At 53.1% G+C, this 18926-nt stretch overlaps 1 protein-coding gene across 2 annotated transcripts in view; it reads left to right on the forward strand.

The window, feature by feature from the left end:
* Sorcs2 (sortilin related VPS10 domain containing receptor 2) overlaps positions 1 to 17353 on the forward strand; it is a 373938-nt gene extending 356585 nt beyond the window's left edge. Inside the window, exons 19-27 of one of the 2 annotated variants that reach the window (XM_050141233.1) lie at positions 1942 to 2128; positions 4359 to 4492; positions 5587 to 5710; positions 6744 to 6856; positions 7653 to 7778; positions 8992 to 9091; positions 9579 to 9681; positions 12281 to 12387; positions 14315 to 17353. In XM_050141233.1, the coding sequence (XP_049997190.1) occupies positions 1942 to 2128; positions 4359 to 4492; positions 5587 to 5710; positions 6744 to 6856; positions 7653 to 7778; positions 8992 to 9091; positions 9579 to 9681; positions 12281 to 12387; positions 14315 to 14379 (1059 nt within the window). In that variant the 3' untranslated portion in view covers positions 14380 to 17353. The remainder of the gene's footprint in view (positions 1 to 1941; positions 2129 to 4358; positions 4493 to 5586; positions 5711 to 6743; positions 6857 to 7652; positions 7779 to 8991; positions 9092 to 9578; positions 9682 to 12280; positions 12388 to 14314) is intronic. The other variant, XM_050141234.1, reaches the window with a different exon arrangement.
* The last annotated feature ends 1573 nt before the right edge of the window (positions 17354 to 18926 follow it).

The following is an 18926-nucleotide window of genomic DNA, read 5'->3' on the forward strand; positions in this document are numbered from 1 at the left end:
AATCCTGGGACAACGCAGGCCTTAGAGGGAAGAGAGTAGGGGCATGGGACTGAGGGTAGGCACATGCACACTTACACTGTGACACAAACTCCCTTACACACTCATAGACACTTACAGGCACAGTGTGCACTCCTCTACCACACACACCGACTCTTACACGCCACTGGACTTGGAAGCAGGGCTGGGTACAGGAAACATGAGTTTTCTAAGTATCTAAGAATTCACAGCGTAGGGGGATGGAGGCCAGGAACAGACCCATAGACACCTGCCTGCTCTCGACAGGTGCAGAACAGCCTGGGAGAGGTGGCGTCTCTCCACCCAGCAGCAGCCCCTCCCCTCAGCCCTCAGACATGAGCCCAAAATAGATCACACACCTGCAGAAGAAGTGGGAAAGTGTAGACTTTTAGGACCCACAGCGAAGCCAGCTCAGACGCAGGCTGGAAGTCCTCCTCATGGCTGGGGCTCCAGGCTATACAAGAAAACCCTGGTGTGCCAGCGCCATCTAGATTTGGAGCCAGTAAAACTGTCAAGAAGATAAAGGCAGTTATAGACCAGAGGGCGTTTGTTGGCACAGCCCAGTGGGCAGTAGAGCAGGACTGTGCAAAGGATTCCCGTCAACAGATGAGCCAACCAATTTGAAAATGAGCAAGAAATATGAGGAGACGGTGCATGTAGCAGGCTGCACGGGTGGCGAGCAAGCACGTGGGACGATGTACGTGTGCTGTGAAGGATGGGGACCTCAAAACCACAGGCAGACACACCCACTTCCTGAATGCTACCCAGAACTTGCCCCCTCATAGGAATGACTTGGGTGAGGACATTCTCCTTGATCCTCACCCAACCCTGCCAGGAGAGCAATAGGGGGAGAGAGTCCATCTCCAGAGCCTGGACCCCTGAAAGCCTCAGTCTTGCAACCTACAAAATGGGCACATGAAGGACCATCTATTCTGGGTTCTGGGAATGCCCCCCAACAAAGCTTCAGCCAGATTCTGGACATTCTGGGGGCCCCTTGACTCATGGCTGCACTTACTAGGATCTGTCTCTGTGCCCAAACAATCCTCTCCTGGTGTTCAAGTCACCACTGTTTTTTCTTCAAATATCCTGCCCATGGGTTTTTTGCACTCCATGCCCCATTGTGACCTCCTTTTGATGACTTGCATCTTCAGATTTATGTTAAATGTCCATTTCAGAGGGTTCCAACCCAGTATAGTGTATTCAGGAGAAAGTTAAATGAGCATAATTTATATATAAATGTCCTTAGCTTTTGAGGTCTGGAGGGTGTAAGTTAGGAAGATTGCTGATGGCTAGAGAGGGGTGACCAGGGGAGCGGGAGAGTGTGAGGAAGGAGGGAGAAAGGCAGGCAGACTGGGGAGGAGAACTTGAATATGAATGCAAGAACTCCATCTATCGTGGGCTTGAGAGTCAGGGTCAGCTTGCATGCGGAGTTCAATACCACTCGGGGACAAAGTTACAGGATCCCCTTCCTGCCTGCTCACACAGTTAAGTCTCATTCCTGGCACAGTGTGAGATGAAATGAGAAACAGGAGCCACCTTGTCATAGAAAGACAGTTGTGTCTTCTTTGCGGTGGTTCCCTGAAGAGACCTCATGGTAGTGACCAAAGCCTTCTCCATTTCCTCAATCTCCTTCCCAGCCCCATGGCTTGGCTCAGGCTCAGGCGTCCCCCTGGGCCCCACACAGCCTTTATCACCCATGGGTGTTCTGTTCTAAAGGAGATCCCAGCCTTGGTTCCAGGAGCTGCCTCCTAGCTCAGCCTGCTGTAGGCTGGAGCTCTGAAAGCAGTGCCAACCTGCTGTCTGTGGCCCCATAGAGCCTGCAGGAAGAGGGAACAGGAGGAGCAAGGGACAGGAGGAATGGGCACCTAGCCCCAGACCCTCACCTTGAGAGTCACTCCTAAGTGACCCTGTGGTATTTCCCTACAGGGTGATGTCCTGACCACTAAGTATCAAGTGGATCTTGGGGATGGCTTCAAGGCCATGTACGTGAACCTCACTCTGACAGGAGAGCCCATCCGGCACCACTACGAGAATCCTGGCATCTACCGTGTGTCTGTCAGGGCTGAGAACATGGCAGGCCACGACGAGGCTGTGCTCTTTGTCCAGGTCAACTGTAAGTCCACTGCTCCTTTGAGGCTGTTGTACCTCCTGTGGAATGGAGATCTGGGCTATGGGAAAGCACAGGGGGAATCTTGAGAGGTTGCTACAGGTCCTCAGGCCATGAACAGAAAGGCAGGCGGGCTGGGCTCAGACCTGGCCCCAAATTTTATTCACAAAAGTAATGGTGAAGATGGTAAGAGTGGTGGCCAAGGTGCCACAAGTGCTAGGAATGATGTTAGCAATGGTGGTGGTGATAGTGGTGTTGATAGGACTGGCGATGATAGCGATGATGGAGGTGATGCTGTAGGTGGTGATGACAATGGAGGTGATGATGGTGGTGATATTGATGATAATGGTGATGATGATAATTATGACAGTGGTGGTGATGATAATGGTGGTGGTTGCATTAGTTAGTTTTGCATGGCTGTGGCTATAATGCCTGATGGAAACAGCTTAGGAAAATTTAATTTGGCTCACAGTTTTATAGGGCTTCTTTCTATCTATCATAACAAGGAAAGCATGGTATCATCCACAGCAAGAGCAGCGTGTAGGACCCAGTGGCTCCTCACACCACAGTGGTTCAGAAAGCAGAGAATGAGGCTTGAGTGAGCCATTAGGCTGTAACCTCCAGAGGTCTGCCTCCCGTGGTGTCTAGACCAGCCTCCTAAAGGCTCCCCAGCCTCTCTAAAAAGTGCCTCTAGGTGAAAAGTGCAAACTAAAATCATGAACTTAGGGGAGACATTTTAGATTTAAACCACAGTAGCTTACCTCTGGTCCCCAGAAGCACACTGCAAACATCTCTAATGCTAAATGCATTCAGTACAACTTCATGAGTCACCATGGTCTCAGCAGTTCCAACCGTGCTCAAAAGCCTAAGCTCAGAGACTCCATTCATACCAAAGAAATCTCTTAGCAGTCCTTGTGAAAGGCAATTCTCCACTTCCTGTCTACGGTAAACATTACCCCTGAAAAGCAGGAGAAAAGGAAACAGCAAGAAAAGATTTGATCAAAACCAGCCTGCAGCACAGCAAGGAAGCACTGAGTCCCACAGTTCCGCATAGCTCTTGGAGCATGTGCTGGTGTGGTGTCCTCCCCATTTCGGCACACTCTCCTACACACAGCATCCATTCATTGCCTGCAGGTTTCCTCTACCGACTCCCCATGTTTCTGAAACCCATGCTGGGGTCACCAGTGAATCTTAAGACTCACCCTCAGAACTTCATGAATTGCCCCGTCAGAGTCTCCCTGCAGGGGATTCGACCCAGCCATGCACACGTTGTCTGGCTTAAACTCTCCTTTAAAATCTGAGTACAAGCGTGTGTGACCCTGGGACTCTTGCCTTCAGTGTGCCTGAATATCAAGTGCCACTTCTCCAAATCCTTTTTTTTTCCAAACAAGAGCAAAGTCTTAAACCTGCACAGTCAGATTCTGTGACAGCAGCGCCCCCACGTTCCTGCCACCAGTTCTTTTGCTTCTCTGTGCCCACAATACCTGACAGGAAGATCTTGAGGGAGGAGTGTTTACTTTCTCTCAGAGTTTCAGAAGGTTCATCCACGATGGTTGAGAAGCACAGTGGAGGGGTTCAGGAATATGTGGCAGCCAGAGGCTGCTCAGACCGTGGTAGAACAGGGGAGTAGAGACTGAGGTTTTCATTAGGGAGCAAGCAAGCAGCACCACTAGCTGGAGATCAAACATTTAAAACATGGACCAGTGGACACGAACCTTAACATCAGTGGTGATAATGGGAATGGTAGTGGTGATGGGATGGTAAGTGTCGATGCCTGTGATAGGTTGTGGTGAGTGGTGATTGTGAATGATGATGATAATGATGGATGCAGGGTGCTGATGGTGATGCTGATGGGTTGTGATGAGGGGTGGTATTGGCAGTAGTGATGGTGATGGTAGTGGTGATGATAGATGGTGACGGTTGTGTTGGTGATCATGGTGATGGAGGTAGTGATGATGGTGGTGATGGGGATCATGGTGCTGATGGTAGTGATGATGATGGTGATGGGGGGCATGGCAGTGATGATGGTGGTGGTGATGATGTTGGTGGTGATGGGGATCATGGTACTGATGGTAGTGATGATGATGGTGATGGGGATCATGGTGCTGATGGTAGTGATGATGGTGGTAGTAGTGATGGCCCCAATGACTCTGATGGAAACAATGACTAGTAAGCAATCAATGAAAGGGTCTGTGCCTGACTCTCCCCTAACCCTGAACTTCTGGGGACTCTTCAGCCCCCCTGCAGGCCCTCTACCTCGAGGTAGTCCCTGTCATTGGCATCAACCAGGAGGTGAACCTCACAGCTGTACTGCTGCCCATGAACCCCAACCTCACTGTCTTCTACTGGTGGATTGGCCACAGCTTGCAGGTGCGCCCTACCCCCCCTCCTGGTTCTCCCTCCCATAAATTGCCGTCTGGTGTGTTGGGGGGGGGGCAAGGTATTGCTCTTAGTACCTGGCCTCAGGGCACAGTGTGGGACCACTGGAAGGGACAGATCCTGGCCTTTCTTCACTCAATACCCGCCCCAAGCATTGGCTTGGGTACCTCTGAAAAGTCCCTGGATAGTTCTGTGAAAGACATGGAACACAGTTGGCTGGAAGTTCGGGTATGGCATGTGTCACTTTAGGCTCAGGGGAGGCTTTCCTTAGCAGAGTGGTGAGGGAAGGCATCACTGCAAGGCATAGAACTTGGCCTCACTCATACTGTTGTATACTGTGAGCCATGGGGAGTCATGATCAGTTCTTGAAAAGGAGACACAACGAGGCCACAGTGCATATGATGAGGGAGCGAGCAAGAATCTCCATCGTTAGGACCTAGGCAGGGGCACCCTTTCCTCACTCTGTGTGCAGTAGCCTTACACCTCCACAGACACGCTGACACACAGGGCTAAGAGAAGGGAAGGGCTTCAAGTATAAGGAAGGCCTTGCCTCTTGTAGTGGGGGGCTTATAAAAGTACCAGGGCTCTTGGTTTGAACCTCTGTGTAGCCTTGCCACCTGAATGCCCCAAGCTCCATACTCACCTCCCAGAGCCTTTGCTTATAGAAGGCACAGCTTGACCTGTTACCCAGGTGATACCACTCACCCATGATGAGACTATCTGCCTCCTGCCACAGGGCAGGGTCTGAGCTCCTGCTGGAATATTACCGTGAGTAGGACAGTGAACTGAACTGGGATGGGACACAGGGCCTGACCTGTGCTGCTTAGGAACCAACAGAAGGCTTTAGATGAGGCCACAGGCAGCCTCTTCTAGAGACTGTCCCATGTTATGTAGGCAGGGCATGCTCCCGGTCCAGCTTGGAGCTAGGGTGGGCTAGCATCCCCCACACCTCCCAGACATTGCCAGTGCAGAAACCTCCAGCCTCCCACTTGCTGTTGAAAGCCAGCACAGTCCCAGGATGGTCCTGACAGTGGACTGTAGCTCTCCATCCTGCCAGACAAGCCTGATCCTGTTTGTCCCCACAGCCTCTGCTTTCCCTGGACAACTCCGTGACAACGCGGTTTACAGATGCTGGGGACGTGCGTGTGACAGTGCAGGCTGCCTGTGGGAACTCGGTACTGCAGGACTCCAGGGTCATCCGTGTCCTGGGTGAGCTATCCCCCTCCTTCCTACACAGGACAGCATGGGTGCACAGCTGGAGAGGGCCTGTCCACTCTTGGGTGGCCCTAGGTTGTACAGGAGTCCAGGCAGATTTGGGTTCTGTGACTGGCTGTATGGCCTTATTGAAGTGCCCCAGACTCTCTGACCTCAGTTTCTCCCCTCTATAAAATGCATAGTGTGTCTTGTGAGACCCGTGGGTCTGTTGCTCAGTGATTTAACAAGAACAGACGAGTGTCCATGTTGCCGTCCCCATGGGCCTCTCCACTTGCCACTCTGAGGATGGTCCTTAAGAGGACCTGGGGATGGTGTTCGCTTTATCTGCACTCTCTGGGGCTGTCAACCCCTCAGTAAAATACTGTGTCTGGAGGAGGAGGGGTCTCCCCAATGCACACTACCCCTTCAGCACACCTGAAGTTCATTCAGCTTAGTCCCTCAGCCGTGGACCACAGACATCAGTCACGTTACCCTGCAGGCTGAGGGATGAGGGTGCCCTGGGCTGGTCCTCCCTTCCCTGCCCACAGCATAGGATGTTGGGTCACAGTTCACAATACACTGTCCCCTGAGCCCTCTGCTCCTCATAGCTATTTCTCTCTGAATAACAGAAAGGAGAAGGAAGCCAGGGGAGGTGACAATATGGGATTAGGACTCCCCTGACTCTAGAACAGAGCTGTGGGCCCTGGGAAATAAAATGTGGGTGACAAGATGGGCCCTCTAATCTCATGGGACTATTGGCATGAGGGGGTGGGTGGCCAGTGGGTTGAAGTAGATGACATCATAGGGTAGAGTTCATGAAGCAGGTGCACGCAATGAATGCCATGCTCCCTCCCCAGATGATAGCCACTGTCACCGTCAGTACATGTCAGGCACTGAGGGCTGAGCAAAAGGAGGGCTCTTATCTTCCAGACACAGAACCTGGTCCGTGGGGGTAGAGGTGAGGCTATCTGGACCATATGGCATTGCTACCTTTTCCAGGGTCCCAGCCACACCCCAGACCTCACAGGCTCCACCCTGTCTCTTCCAGCTCAGTTCCAGGTGGTGCCTCTGCAATTCTCCAGGGACCTGGACACCTTTAACCCCAACACTCCTGAGTGGAGGGAGGACGTGGGGCTGGTGGTCACCCGGCTTCTCTCCAAGGTGCCCTGTGGTTTGAGCTTCAATTCTATCCTGAGCCATGGTGTGGTTTGTAAGCTGAGAAATGAGGGTGGGACAAGGCTGGGGCTGCTTAGGAAGTGGTGGGTTGCCCTGGATCAGACACTCAGAGGGAGGGACAGGACTACATTGCCAGACACCATCAGTTCCTCTCCTCTGACAAGCCAGAGCTCTTAAAGCCACGACCAGTTCCCATCTGTGGGGTGCTTTTTCTGTACTGAACTCCTCAGACATAGAAAAAAAAACATGGGTGATCACTTCTCTCAGGCAACTCATGACAAAGGAAGTGGATTGGAGTGGGCAGTGGAATACCTAAGTCCCTAGATGCCCAGAAAGAAAGAGGCTAGCCCCCTAGCTAAGACTACCACAGGCAGAAATCCACCATGACCACACTTCCTTCATCCTGTGAATGCTGCTGGCGAAAGAGTTCTGGGTAATGAAGGATGAGCAGGAGTTTGGCTCAGTGGATATGGAGTGAAACTCCCAGGAGGCAGAGGGCTCCCCAGGAGCTGAGCTTGGTGAGCTAGGGGCTGCACAGGTATATGGCTAGGGCTGGGCCAGGCTCAGGATGGGAAATGCTTGCAAGGGCAGGCCTGAGCAGGTGGGGCAGCATGAGAGCCATGGCCAGAACCCGAAAGGGCTGAGAGGCAGGAGTGTGGAGCGGGACAGGTGGCCAGGACATACCTACGTCAGGAAGAGAGGGCAGATGTTGCTGCAAACTTAGCTTGTGGCAAAGGATGAGGAACAGAAAAGGATCCAAGCGTCCTGCCTATCCCCACAGGAAACCAGCATCCCTGAGGAGCTGCTGGTGACCGTGGTAAAGCCAGGACTGCCCACCATAGCCGACCTGTATGTGCTCCTGCCCCCTCCCAGGCCCACAAGGAAGAGGAGCCTCACAAGTGACAAGGTATGTCCATGGCCACCTGAGCCCAGGTGTTCCCTGCACGGCAGGGCTGGGTGGCAGAGGGCATAGGTTGAGTCATTCCTGACAAGCACGTCTCCGTGGGACATCACTTGAAGGTTTATTTCTTTCCATTATGCTGTCTGACCTGGGGTACCACCATCTCCTGGCATCCAAGGTTGGTGAGATAGGCAGCTTCCAGGGGAAGGAGGCTAGGCAGCTTGTGGGGATGGTTTCCACTCTCTAACACCATCGTCTGGAGCTGTCATCTGATCTCAGCTTCGCTGCTAGGGGTACTGGGACACACAGGTGAGCACTGTGGAAGACCCTGGGCCTCAGGGCAAACCGGAAGTCGGCTCAGCAATCCTAGGGTATCCTCCATGAAGTGCCTCGACAGGGGGCACCTTGGGGACTGTCATTAGAGAGGCCCCCATACGCTGAGTAGCCTTGTGCCAACTGGCTCCATTCTGAAGGTGAAGACAAGGTCACAGGGACAGTGGTAGCCAGCCAGGCACCCAGGAGGTCGTGGGATGGCCACTCCCTGGTGTCGGTGTGCAGGAGTGTGCTTAGTGTGCGCCTGTAATGAATGTTCAGGGTGCAGATGGAGGCAAAGCCTTCTCTCCTCTGAAGACTGGGATTCTGTGCCCATTACAGCTTCTGGCTCTGCTCAGTGGATCTAGCTAAGATTAAGATCTCAGAGACATAGCCGCATGGACATGAGTGTCATTGGGCACAGTTGGGTTTCCATGCTGGGTCCTGCTCAGTGGCTGACAGGTGGTAACACAAAGATGATGAGGCCTGGACAATCTCTGACGTGGGCTGTGAGCCTCAGCTCTTGGCTGTATCACAGGGGTTGTGTTCCCCCCAGAATTCCCTAACATACCAGCTCCTCTGACTCCCCTCTTAAGAGGAGTGTCCTGCTCTGTCTTGTACTTGTGGTCTTCCACTTCCTGCAAGCTTCACTGACCTACTGACCATTATCAGGGTGGGGACTTCGGGAGTACTCCAGATCTTCCACCTCCCTCCACACACTGAAATCTGTCCTCTGTTCTGTGTTGAAATGAGAGCTGGTTGATAGCGGGACTACCTGCACCATCAGTGGCTCCTAGCAAACCCCACTGGTGGGCTCTCCTGCTATTCCCTGATGAGAACACAGAGGCGTTAGACAGCATTCCTTCCCAGGCCCAGGGGACTCTCCAGTGACCTCCTTTGCTTACAGAGACTGGCAGCCGTGCAGCAGGCACTGAACTCCCATAGGATCAGCTTCATCCTTCGAGGAGGGCTCCGTATCCTGGTGGACCTGAGGGACACACATGAAGGTGACAGACCCATATTGGGTCCTCTCTGGGTCACGGTGGGCATGAGGCCAGGCCAGTGGATGCTGAGAGTGATTATAGGGCTTGTATGAACCTTTATCTGGCCACCAGCAATTCCTCTGCCTGGGGCATCCGTGGCTAGACACAACAACTCTTACACAGCTAGCCCTGGGCCTCACCATCTTGGCATGGTCTGTATGGAGGCAGCCACCACAATCATCAGGAACCTGCCAATTCACTAAAACTAGTACAGAAGGGTGCTGCTCTCCTCTGCAGGAAACCCAGACAAAGTAGGTCCTACTTATAGTAGGACTTCGCCAGGAAAAGAGGCCAACCCTCCAAGGCCACATATCATGTTCTTTATCCTTCATAACCTGCTGTCCACTCAGCCACGTGTGAAAGTCCTGCTGGACAGCATGAAGTGGGCTCATCTAGGCCAGGGCTGGGGACAACCAGCCCACAGCTTCTCCTCTTGCTGTTCTTCTTGTAGGTCCTCAAAGGCCAAGTGGCAGTGGTGGCTACTGGGCTGTGGTGGTCCTCTTTGTCATTGGGCTCTTTGCAGTGGGAGCGTTCATCCTCTACAAGTTCAAAAGGTAAGGCCTCCCAGCAGCCTTGACATGTGGCAAGCCACTCATGGCCCTAGAGGCGGTGGCTTCCACAGGCCATGGAGGAAGGTGGTATGAGTCTTTCTTTCCCTGTGCTGGTGACCAGGAGACTCTCCGTCTCCCTTCTTCTCAGCCTTGTCCTCGTCACAGGTTCAGGGCATCTCTTTCTTCACTAATCCTCCCTGAAGGGTACACTGCTTGCCCTACAGTTGAGGAGGTAGGATTCGAGGAGGCACAATACTGAGCCTAAGGCTGGTGCGACAGGACTGGCCTGTTGTACCTCTGCCTCCCGGCTTCCTACACCTCAGCTATGGCTGCCACAGGGGCTTCCAGTGACCTGAGGGCACCAGAAACTCCAAGGGGGATTGAGAGACCATGTGTCTCCTATACAGACCTTTAAACCCCTCTTCCCTCTGTGGCCCATCCTCACAGTGCACATGGGATAGCTCCATGGATGTTGGGAAGAAGCCATGCCCCTCATCTTCTATGCCAATGTGCTGAGTGGGGCTGATGGCTGGCAGAGCTCAGAGTCCTCTTCATGGGCTCCACTGGGAGGCAGCTCTAGGATGGTGACCATGGGAAGATACAAGCCCACTCGACAGACCCAACTACAAGGATGATGGTGATAGGCATGGTAGTGCTTCCTGGAGGCAGACAGCCACCAACCCCTCTAGCAAGGATACCCTTGGAACACTGTGTTACAGGCCAATGTGACAATACTCTAGTCAGCTCTGTCCCCTAGCACCCTTCATATTACAGGGCCAGGACCTAAATGGCAGGCAGCCCTACGGGTGGCCTAGTTTTGAGCATACCTCAGAGATCTGGCTGGATGCTGTCCTACCACAGGCCCGCCCGCCTCAGTCAGATAAAGGTTTCCCCCTTCATAGCTGTAGTGTTATTGTCTAGAAAAGGGGATGCAAAGGAAGAGGCTGAGGAGGGGAGGAAGAAAAAGCAGCCCACTGAGCAGCATTCTTGCCTTGCATGGCTCCAGGATGGTGGGACATGAGCCCTGGGTGGAGAGACAAGCGGCAGGACCAAGCCCTGGGTCTGGGTGGATGCCCATGGCCAAGCAGATGGATGCTCCTGGACATCTGCATGGGTGGATGTCACTGTCACTGTGAGCATGGATTCTCCTCTAGACTTGGTCCCATCCTGTGTGGGACATGCAGGGCTGTGGGTGGTCAGTCAGAGGCCTGTGGTCCTGCCTGTGGTAGATGAGGCTCATAGCAGGGACAGAGTTCTGGTCCCTGTGGGTGACTGTCAGCCTTGCCCTCCAGACTCTTCAAGTGTCCAGTGGTTCTTCTACAAACTGTCCCGAGGATGCTGCCTGTGGTGCTGGTGGCCCAGAAGACAGGACACTTCCTGCCATGTGCCAAGATGGGGAGGCACCAGATATGTCCAGAGTGAGGCTGGTCCCACATCCTCAGGGCCAAGACCATCATTCTGAACCAGCTCAAGCTTTAAAGTTGGAGGGGAGAGATATGTTGCCATAGAAACAGAGAGCTCAGATGGGGGCCCAAATGCCCAGGCAACCCCAGGGGGAAAGGCAGAGCAGGGCAGAGGAATTCTGAGCAGTCAGTAGAAGGGGACTTTAGAGCTTTAGAGCGTCGTTTTCCTTTCATCCATCTGGGCTTTTCGCGCTGCCTAGCCCGTGGCATTAGGGGCTGGCTCTGTTCTGACTGACGCTGTCCTCAGCACTGGGATGCCAGGTAACAAGCCGCCCAATGTTCCCAAGTCTCACAGCCACCAAAAAAGTCTGTTTCTCCCTGACACCGAGCCCCTTGCGGGGCTGGCAGGACTGTCACTGGTTACTCAGGAGTCTATAGTGACAGGTAGGGCCACCCCCAACATCTAAGTCCATCACTTAGGTGTCCCTTCCTGAAGCGGACGTGACTCATACCCCCTCTGGTCACAGCTAGTTCCTCTCCTACTCAAGGGACCGAATGTGCCTACCTCGACACGCCTCGCTCTCGCCACCACCACTCCCTAGGCCTCAGTCTCTGTGTCTCTGAATGTGCCTATGACCTTTCTATACTTGGCTGGAGTTAGTGGGGCTATTCTCAACACAGTGGGCCCTGCCTGTGGCTCTGAGTCCCAGTCCTAGTGGGGTGGAATGTGCTCTGTCACCCTCTCTGCTTCCCCCCCCCCCCCGGGGCCTGGACTAGAAAGAAAGTGGACAGGGGAGTCTCAGGAAGTCTAGATGGACAGAGTTCAACAACTGCCCCTCAGGACTGCCCCAGCACTGTGTAGGTGTGTATGTGCTTGTGTGCTTGTGCATGCATGCACGCGCGTGCGCACACGTGTGTGTGTGTGTGTGTGTGTGTGTGTGTGTGTGTGTGTGTGTTACTGTCCTGGCTGCCAGGTGCCAGGAGACAAGGAAGCCAGAGCTTCCACAGCCATAGCGTGCCTGGATAAAGAATAGGGAGGTGATTATATGCAGCTAGCGGTGGACAGCACAACGTTGGGTAGGGCACATACTGGAGGGTGGGCTCCCTGGGGAACAGTCTTGGGTGGCACTGTCTACACCATGCCCACAAGGGACTTGGGACCAAGGACTCATTCAAAGCGGAGCTGTATCTCTGGCCAGCAGGAAACGCCCGGGCAGGACGGTGTACGCCCAGATGCACAACGAGAAGGAACAGGAGATGACAAGTCCCGTGAGCCACAGCGAGGACGCCCAGAGCACCATGCAGGGTACGAGGCGGGGCATGGGGACCCTGCTGCTCCCACCACCAAGGGGTCCATCAGAGCCCAAGGGGCACAGACCCGGCCAGCCCTGCTAGAGGGTGTCTCTGGGCCATGAGTTCTGCCACAATAGAGAGCCCCGGGCCAACAGGGTGAAGTCAGAGGCTGCCTGAGGGCACCCTCCTGCGAGAGTGGGTGGTCAGCCTGAAGAGCCCTCATAGAGGCAGGGAGCTCCCTCCCAGGAGCGTGAGACTGCCCCACCCCCATCTGCCCTCGCACTCCCATTAGCTGTTTACTGAAACGCAGAGTTCAAAAGCATTGTCCATATGGACCCTGAGAACAGCGCGTTACCGTTTACACAGGCTTTCCGCCAAGGTAATTCCCTTCCTGTCATGCCCGCAGGGAGAGGACCAGACCTGGCACCTTGGCTGTGCCCCTCCTCCCCGTCTCCCTTATGTCATTTTCTCTGTTCTGTGGCTCCTTGGCTGGTACAGTGCCCAGGTGTAACCAGAGCCCTACTACCTGAATCTCTGTCCCACACAGACCCCACCCATAGCCCTTTGGTGTGGGTGGGTACCTCTGCCTACCCACCCTTAGTGGCTGTGAGCACTCTGCAGAGAGTGGCACACGGCAAGGCTCTGTACAGGTTAGCTGTCGCAGGCATTCACCTGAAAGACCTGTATCCCAGTCTGTTGGCCCCCACCTTGAGAATTAGTGACCCAGCAAAGTCTTCAGTCACCCAAGGTGGCACAAGGGCAATCTGATCCCATCCTGCATCCTCCAGGCCTTCTGAGCACGAGGGGCAGCTTCCCCAGCCCTTCCAGCCACTTCCCACATCTGCCAGCCCAGGGCATTGATCAGAGGATGGATGTGCAGCCTCTGCAGCCCTCAGCATCATTGACTTACTGAGCACTCAGGAGGTCCCAGACCTAGGACTTCTGGTCATTGTCTGACCCTGGGAGAAGCAGCTGCTTCAGTGTTTGCAGATGGGTAGCTGGAACTTGGCCTTGGAGATGCTCGTGTGACAAGAGGGAGCGGGAGGAAGATAGCCTTGTGCATAGCCTTATGCTTAACTTTGTGCTTTGCAGCCAAGTGCTGCCCAGATAACCAGGCCCCGCTCTCATGCAAGGAAATCATAGCCTCCGCTAGGAGGGTGTGGGGGTCGCAGGAAGACAGTAGTCCACTATCCCTCAGCCACATGCAACATGTAAGCACCTAGTAATAGTGCCAGGACACTGTTAATGGGGACCTTGGTGTGGACTAGACACTGCTTATGACAGTCCTTCTCCATGGTGCCCTGGCAACTGATGGTACAGAAGATTAACTGGGGCCAGTGAGGTGGAGGCTCTGATGGAGAGTCACACGGATAGCTAGATACAGCCCCCGAGCTGGCCCCCACAGCCTGGGTAGCACCAGCCCCTCCCCATGACTAGCACCATCTGTTTTGTGCACACAGCAAGAGAGGGGGACAGCTGTGGTGAACATCCCCTGGTCTCACAATGCAGCCCATGCGGGGACATCTATTAACTTGTCTTTGACAATCACTGTGTTCCCTCTCTCCCCCTGTGACCCCCCCCATCTCCCTCCCTGTCTCCTGGTCTATACCTCACACCACAGTGCTTTTTGCCGAGAGGGGGCAGAGCCTCAGCCCTTCCTGCGCCCCCTTGCTGCCGATGCCAGGGTTAGCCCTCACGCAGGTCAGTGAGTGCCTCACTGCACAGCCCTCTGGACCACTGCTTGTGGTGGCACCTGGCACTTTCTTCCCTCCTGTCACCACCTAGGACACTGGAGACCCCACCCCCACCCTGCACCAGGCACAGGGGATGCCTCAGTGCCCACTGCATGTTGGCCCCAGGTGCATCTGAGGTCACGTGTGTTCCTGTGTGGTCTGTTTCCCACCATCTCCACTAATGGGCTGCCTCCTTCTGTTCCCTAGGCAACCACTCGGGTGTGGTCCTGAGCATCAACTCTCGTGAGATGCACAGCTACCTGGTGGGCTGATGGCACCAGCTGGCCAGGACACTCTCTTCCTGCTTCCTCCACAGAGGGCGCAGGACCACCAGTGCAGCTGGAATGACGTCCCCCCTGAGACCCGTGGAAAGGCCATTTCCTCTAGCTGTCCCCACTCAGAGGACAGACACCTCTCCCTGTCAGCCCCAGCTGGCCCATGGGGTCCTGGGGCAGCCGACTCATGACCCACCTGGACACACGCCTGTGGTGCCACACCAAGTCCCCACCCTTGACTCTGAGGCATCACAGCCCTCAGACCTGAACATGCTGCCCTGGCCTGGTTTCTCCCAGCCCATTCCTGGGGTGACCCCACAGCTGCCCCCAACACCAGACTTGCAGACCTGTCAGCCCAGGCCCACAGTCCCTGCAGAGGACCCCAGAGCCAGGAAGTCTACAGGCCAAGCCTGCTCAGCATCCCCCTCCAGGCGGCCACTCTCCCCACTGCAGGGTTAATACCTGCCTCGGTAGAGGGTAGAGCTATTTGAGTCTGGGGGCTCTTTCTTTTAACTTTCTGTTTTCAAGGCCAGGCAATAGAAGCCATCTAAGACCTGTCAGAATCCCACTCTCAGAAACCCTTATTTAGGATGCCCAGGACTGGGTTTAGAGGGGCAAAGATTCTCTGGTTTTCCCTCAGGGCTATGGGGCGGGGGTGGGGAGGGACAAGAAAGGAACGGACCCTTACATGCAGTTCTTGCTCAGCCTTCCACTGCCTCTAGGTTGATGACTCTGGCTTCCACCAGACCTGGGCTCTAAAAGAGTCCACGGGCCCCAGAAAGACACATGAGCTGCATGCATCTGGCTTTGATGCCTTACGGTTGGAGAGACCCATGTAGAGCCAATGAGAAGAGGTGTGGGAGGGCAGTGTCTCCTGGTAAAATGAAGTAGAGGACCCAGAGACTGGTGACATTTTCAGGGTCGTAGAAAGCAAGCAGCGGAGGTGGCTCTGAGGTCAGCTCTCTGCTCCTACCCTGCAGGGTGCCCGCTGCTGTCTGCTCCCACTCCCGGGTCAGGGGCCCAGCACAGGCTGACGCTGTGAGCTGGCACAATTCACCTTTTGCCTTGAAGCTGAAGTCAGTACCCCTTCCCCCTCCCCTCCTCTTCCCTCTTCCCACCTCCAGACTCTTGTTGCCCCATCAGAACCCAGGCCTAGACCAAGGCCCGGGTGTCTCTACACCTTCTGCTGCTGCTTGGTGCATCCATCAGCACCCACCAGTTCTCCCTGAACAAGAGATGTGGCCTATAGAAGAGGAGAGGGCTACGACAGACCCTCACGCAGGACAGCTCCAGAACTTGGTCTCTGTTAGGGGATGGGCTGAGTGTCTAAACGTTCATATCACAGACAGGACAGCATAGACCAAGGCAACTTTGTGGGGCACAAAGATGGTCTTTGGACGGTCCCAATTGTACCCCAGCATCCCTCATTTCCTGCCACTCTCTAGGGCTTAGGGGTCTCTCCAGCGGTGACTGTAGGCTGCCCTCCTTGTGAGGGGCTACAGATGGGAACCTAGTACTAGTGAAGGCAGCGACACCATAGGAATTTTGCCCCTCAGACCTTCTTGCTGTTCCAAAAGAAACCCAAGTAGAGCCCTTTCCTCCCATCCATGTCCCCACGTCCTTGTTTTCCCAGTGTCACACAAAAGATGCTCATGCGCCACACAGTCCCCACCACATCCAAAGTCAGCACAGAACCCCTGGACATAGCCCCCCACTTTAGCTCACCAGTGCCTGGAGTACCGGCTATAGGTCTTTGCCTTTGGTGAGCACGTGTTGCCCCTCTCTCAGACACTTGGGTAGGCTTTCCCTAGCTATTTGGATTTCATGTTACTGTTTCTCTTAAGGACATTTGGAGTGTGTAGACCCAGAAGCTTCCCTGGTTCTCATCTCCATAACTGCAGGCCACTATGCAGGCACGGGGTTCCCCTGCTCATTAGCTGAGGTGCCATGCATTGTACAGCCAGGGGCAAAAGCACCCACTGGCAGCCTAGATGCTAGCTACCAGCTCAGGGGCTCATGTCACTCTCCACTGGGCCCTGTGCATACCTGGCATGTGGGCATAGCAGAGGTGATGAATTCTTTGTTTTTCCTTTCTAAAAAAAAAAAAAAGAAAAAATCCAATAAATCATTTGTGATGCTTTTAACAAAGATTAAATCAACAGGGTCTGTGTCTGCCTTAGTGTGAAGAGCTGCTTTCTGTTTTACATATACAGACACCTCAAGCAGATACATCACCCCGTCACACACCATATCACATGTATACCGCCCCACAAATCACAGCACAGCACAACACATACCAAGCCAACATGGTCCGCATCTGCCTTAGTATGAAGACATGTTTACTGCCTATCTATGCATACTTCACACCACGATTTGCACCACACACATACCATGCCACATGCCACACAGAGAGTGGGGGTGTATTCCCTTGGTAGGGGAAGGGCCTAAGGCTGGAAGTCCCTAAACAGACACTGACCTGGGATTTTACAGGGCCCTTGGGTACTCCCCTTTTCTCTATCGGACCCTATTCAGAAACATGCCTCCCATGCCTTCCCGCTGTTTCCTCTCACAGTGACCTCTGGGAGCGAGAAGAGGCCATCACAGACAGCCTGCTTTGGATGTTCTAGTTTACCTATGTCTGCCTAGCTCTTGTTCCTTCCCCGCATCTTTTGTGAGATGTACACAAAATGTTGTCATGGCTGGGGGAGGGACAATGGCCGCTCTAATTGGTCTATGTTGAGAGAAGACAGTGCTGAGGGAGGTTTCAATCCAAGAAAGAGAAGATTCCATGGCTTTACTGAATGAGAGAACAGGTGACTGACTCTCTACAGATGTGCCGCAAAGCGCGCTAAAGCCTAGCTGACCTTGGATTGGGGCAGGGCTGGGGGATATTCTCCCTTTTAATCCCTCTGGCCATAGCATTACCATAGCCTCCAGGGAAGAAGACAGGACACCTACATCAGTTACTCCAGTCTGGAACTGTGAAATATTTGGATAAAACTTGGGCAAAAGCCAAACATTTAAATAAATAAACTTGGATTCGATGTATATTTTCATTTTTAAGACAGTCCTTGTAATTGTTACAGAAAGTAGCCCAATAACTCAATTGATCTAGGCAGAAGTTTAACAGCAATGTGCTGAAGTTTGAGCTTTTACAAACCTTCTATAATGTTCTCAGACCTTCATAACCGGCTTCCTTTCCAGTTTTCTTTCCTACTCTGGAAAAATACTCAGTCATATTATAAGAAGCCAGGACATTAACAGACCAGCACTCAACAAGCCCATCTGTGACAGTCTTTCGCAAATTGACATGGCAACTATTTGGCTTAGAAGATAGTGCTGTATAACAACCCCTTAGCGAAAAAAAAAAAAGTAGAATCCAAACTGCATAGGTAATACATTCATAATTACCTGTGTAAACTGTGGGTGTTTTAGGGTTTCTATTTCTGTGAAAAGACACTATTTCCTTATAAAGGAAAACATTTAATGAGGGTGGCTTGGTTACAGTTCAGAGGTTTAGTCTATTGTCATCATGGCGGGAAGCAAGGCAGCATGCAGGCAGACACGGTGCTGGAGAAGCTGAGAGTACTTACATCTTGACCCACAGGCAACAGGAAGTGGCTTGAGACACTGGGCGTGGCTTGAGCATAAATGAAACCTCAAAGCCTGCCTCCACAGTGACACACTTCCTCCAAGAAGACCATACCCACTCCAACAAAGCCACACCTCCTAATAGTGCCACTCCTTATGAGTTTATGGGGACAGTTACATTCAAGCTACCACAGTGCGACATGGTAAAGTTCCAGTAAACCCTATAGGAAACGCAAGGCAGTCTTCACACAAAACCCAGAGAGAAGTCCCATAACCAAGCTTCTGGTTCTGAAGGAGTATAAGTAGTAGATATAGATAAAGTTTTTAATCATATATTGTAATAGTCACAGTTCCCTCATTATTTGGCTCTTTGTGGTTCTCCTTTATCCCTGTCACAGAGCTGGAGGGCCATCTGGACTCAGGAGAGGTGGTATTGGAGGACATCGAGATAAAAAATGCTTGGGTCTGAAATGGGAAATCCAGACTCCATCTCCAGAGCCAGCCTTCAGGCAGCTCAAATAGTGCACGACAAGTTAATGTAATCGCAAAAGCCATTGTTCCTCTGTAAAACTGAACCCAGTGGTTTACACTGGGCAAGAGACTCACTGTTAAGTCTAGTGTAACTTAAGTCCCTGGCTGGACTTGGGGTGACCAACTGCTTGGAGACCTGTAACACCCCCTTTTATCTTAAGGACTCACTAACTAGAGGGCTCTGTGACTATAGACGAGTCTGAATTCTCCCACCATCTCCTGCAAAGGGAAACATCTCAGGGGATGCTGGGGCTGTGCCTCCTGACAAAAGAAAATCGGGTTTTCTTGCCTAGGAATCTAATTCTGCCCAGGATTGAAAGGGTATCCAAGGGACAACTGTGGAGAAATTTTGAAGCCAACTTGTCCCATCTGCGATGAGGTGGAAGAGAGAGACGGTTTGGGTCAGAGTTGCCCTCTCCCTC

This window comes from Alexandromys fortis, unplaced genomic scaffold, assembly GCF_014885135.2.
Source record: "Alexandromys fortis isolate MF-2015 unplaced genomic scaffold, M_Fortis_MF-2015_v1.1 scaffold_7, whole genome shotgun sequence".
Taxonomy (NCBI): Eukaryota; Metazoa; Chordata; class Mammalia; order Rodentia; family Cricetidae; genus Alexandromys; species Alexandromys fortis.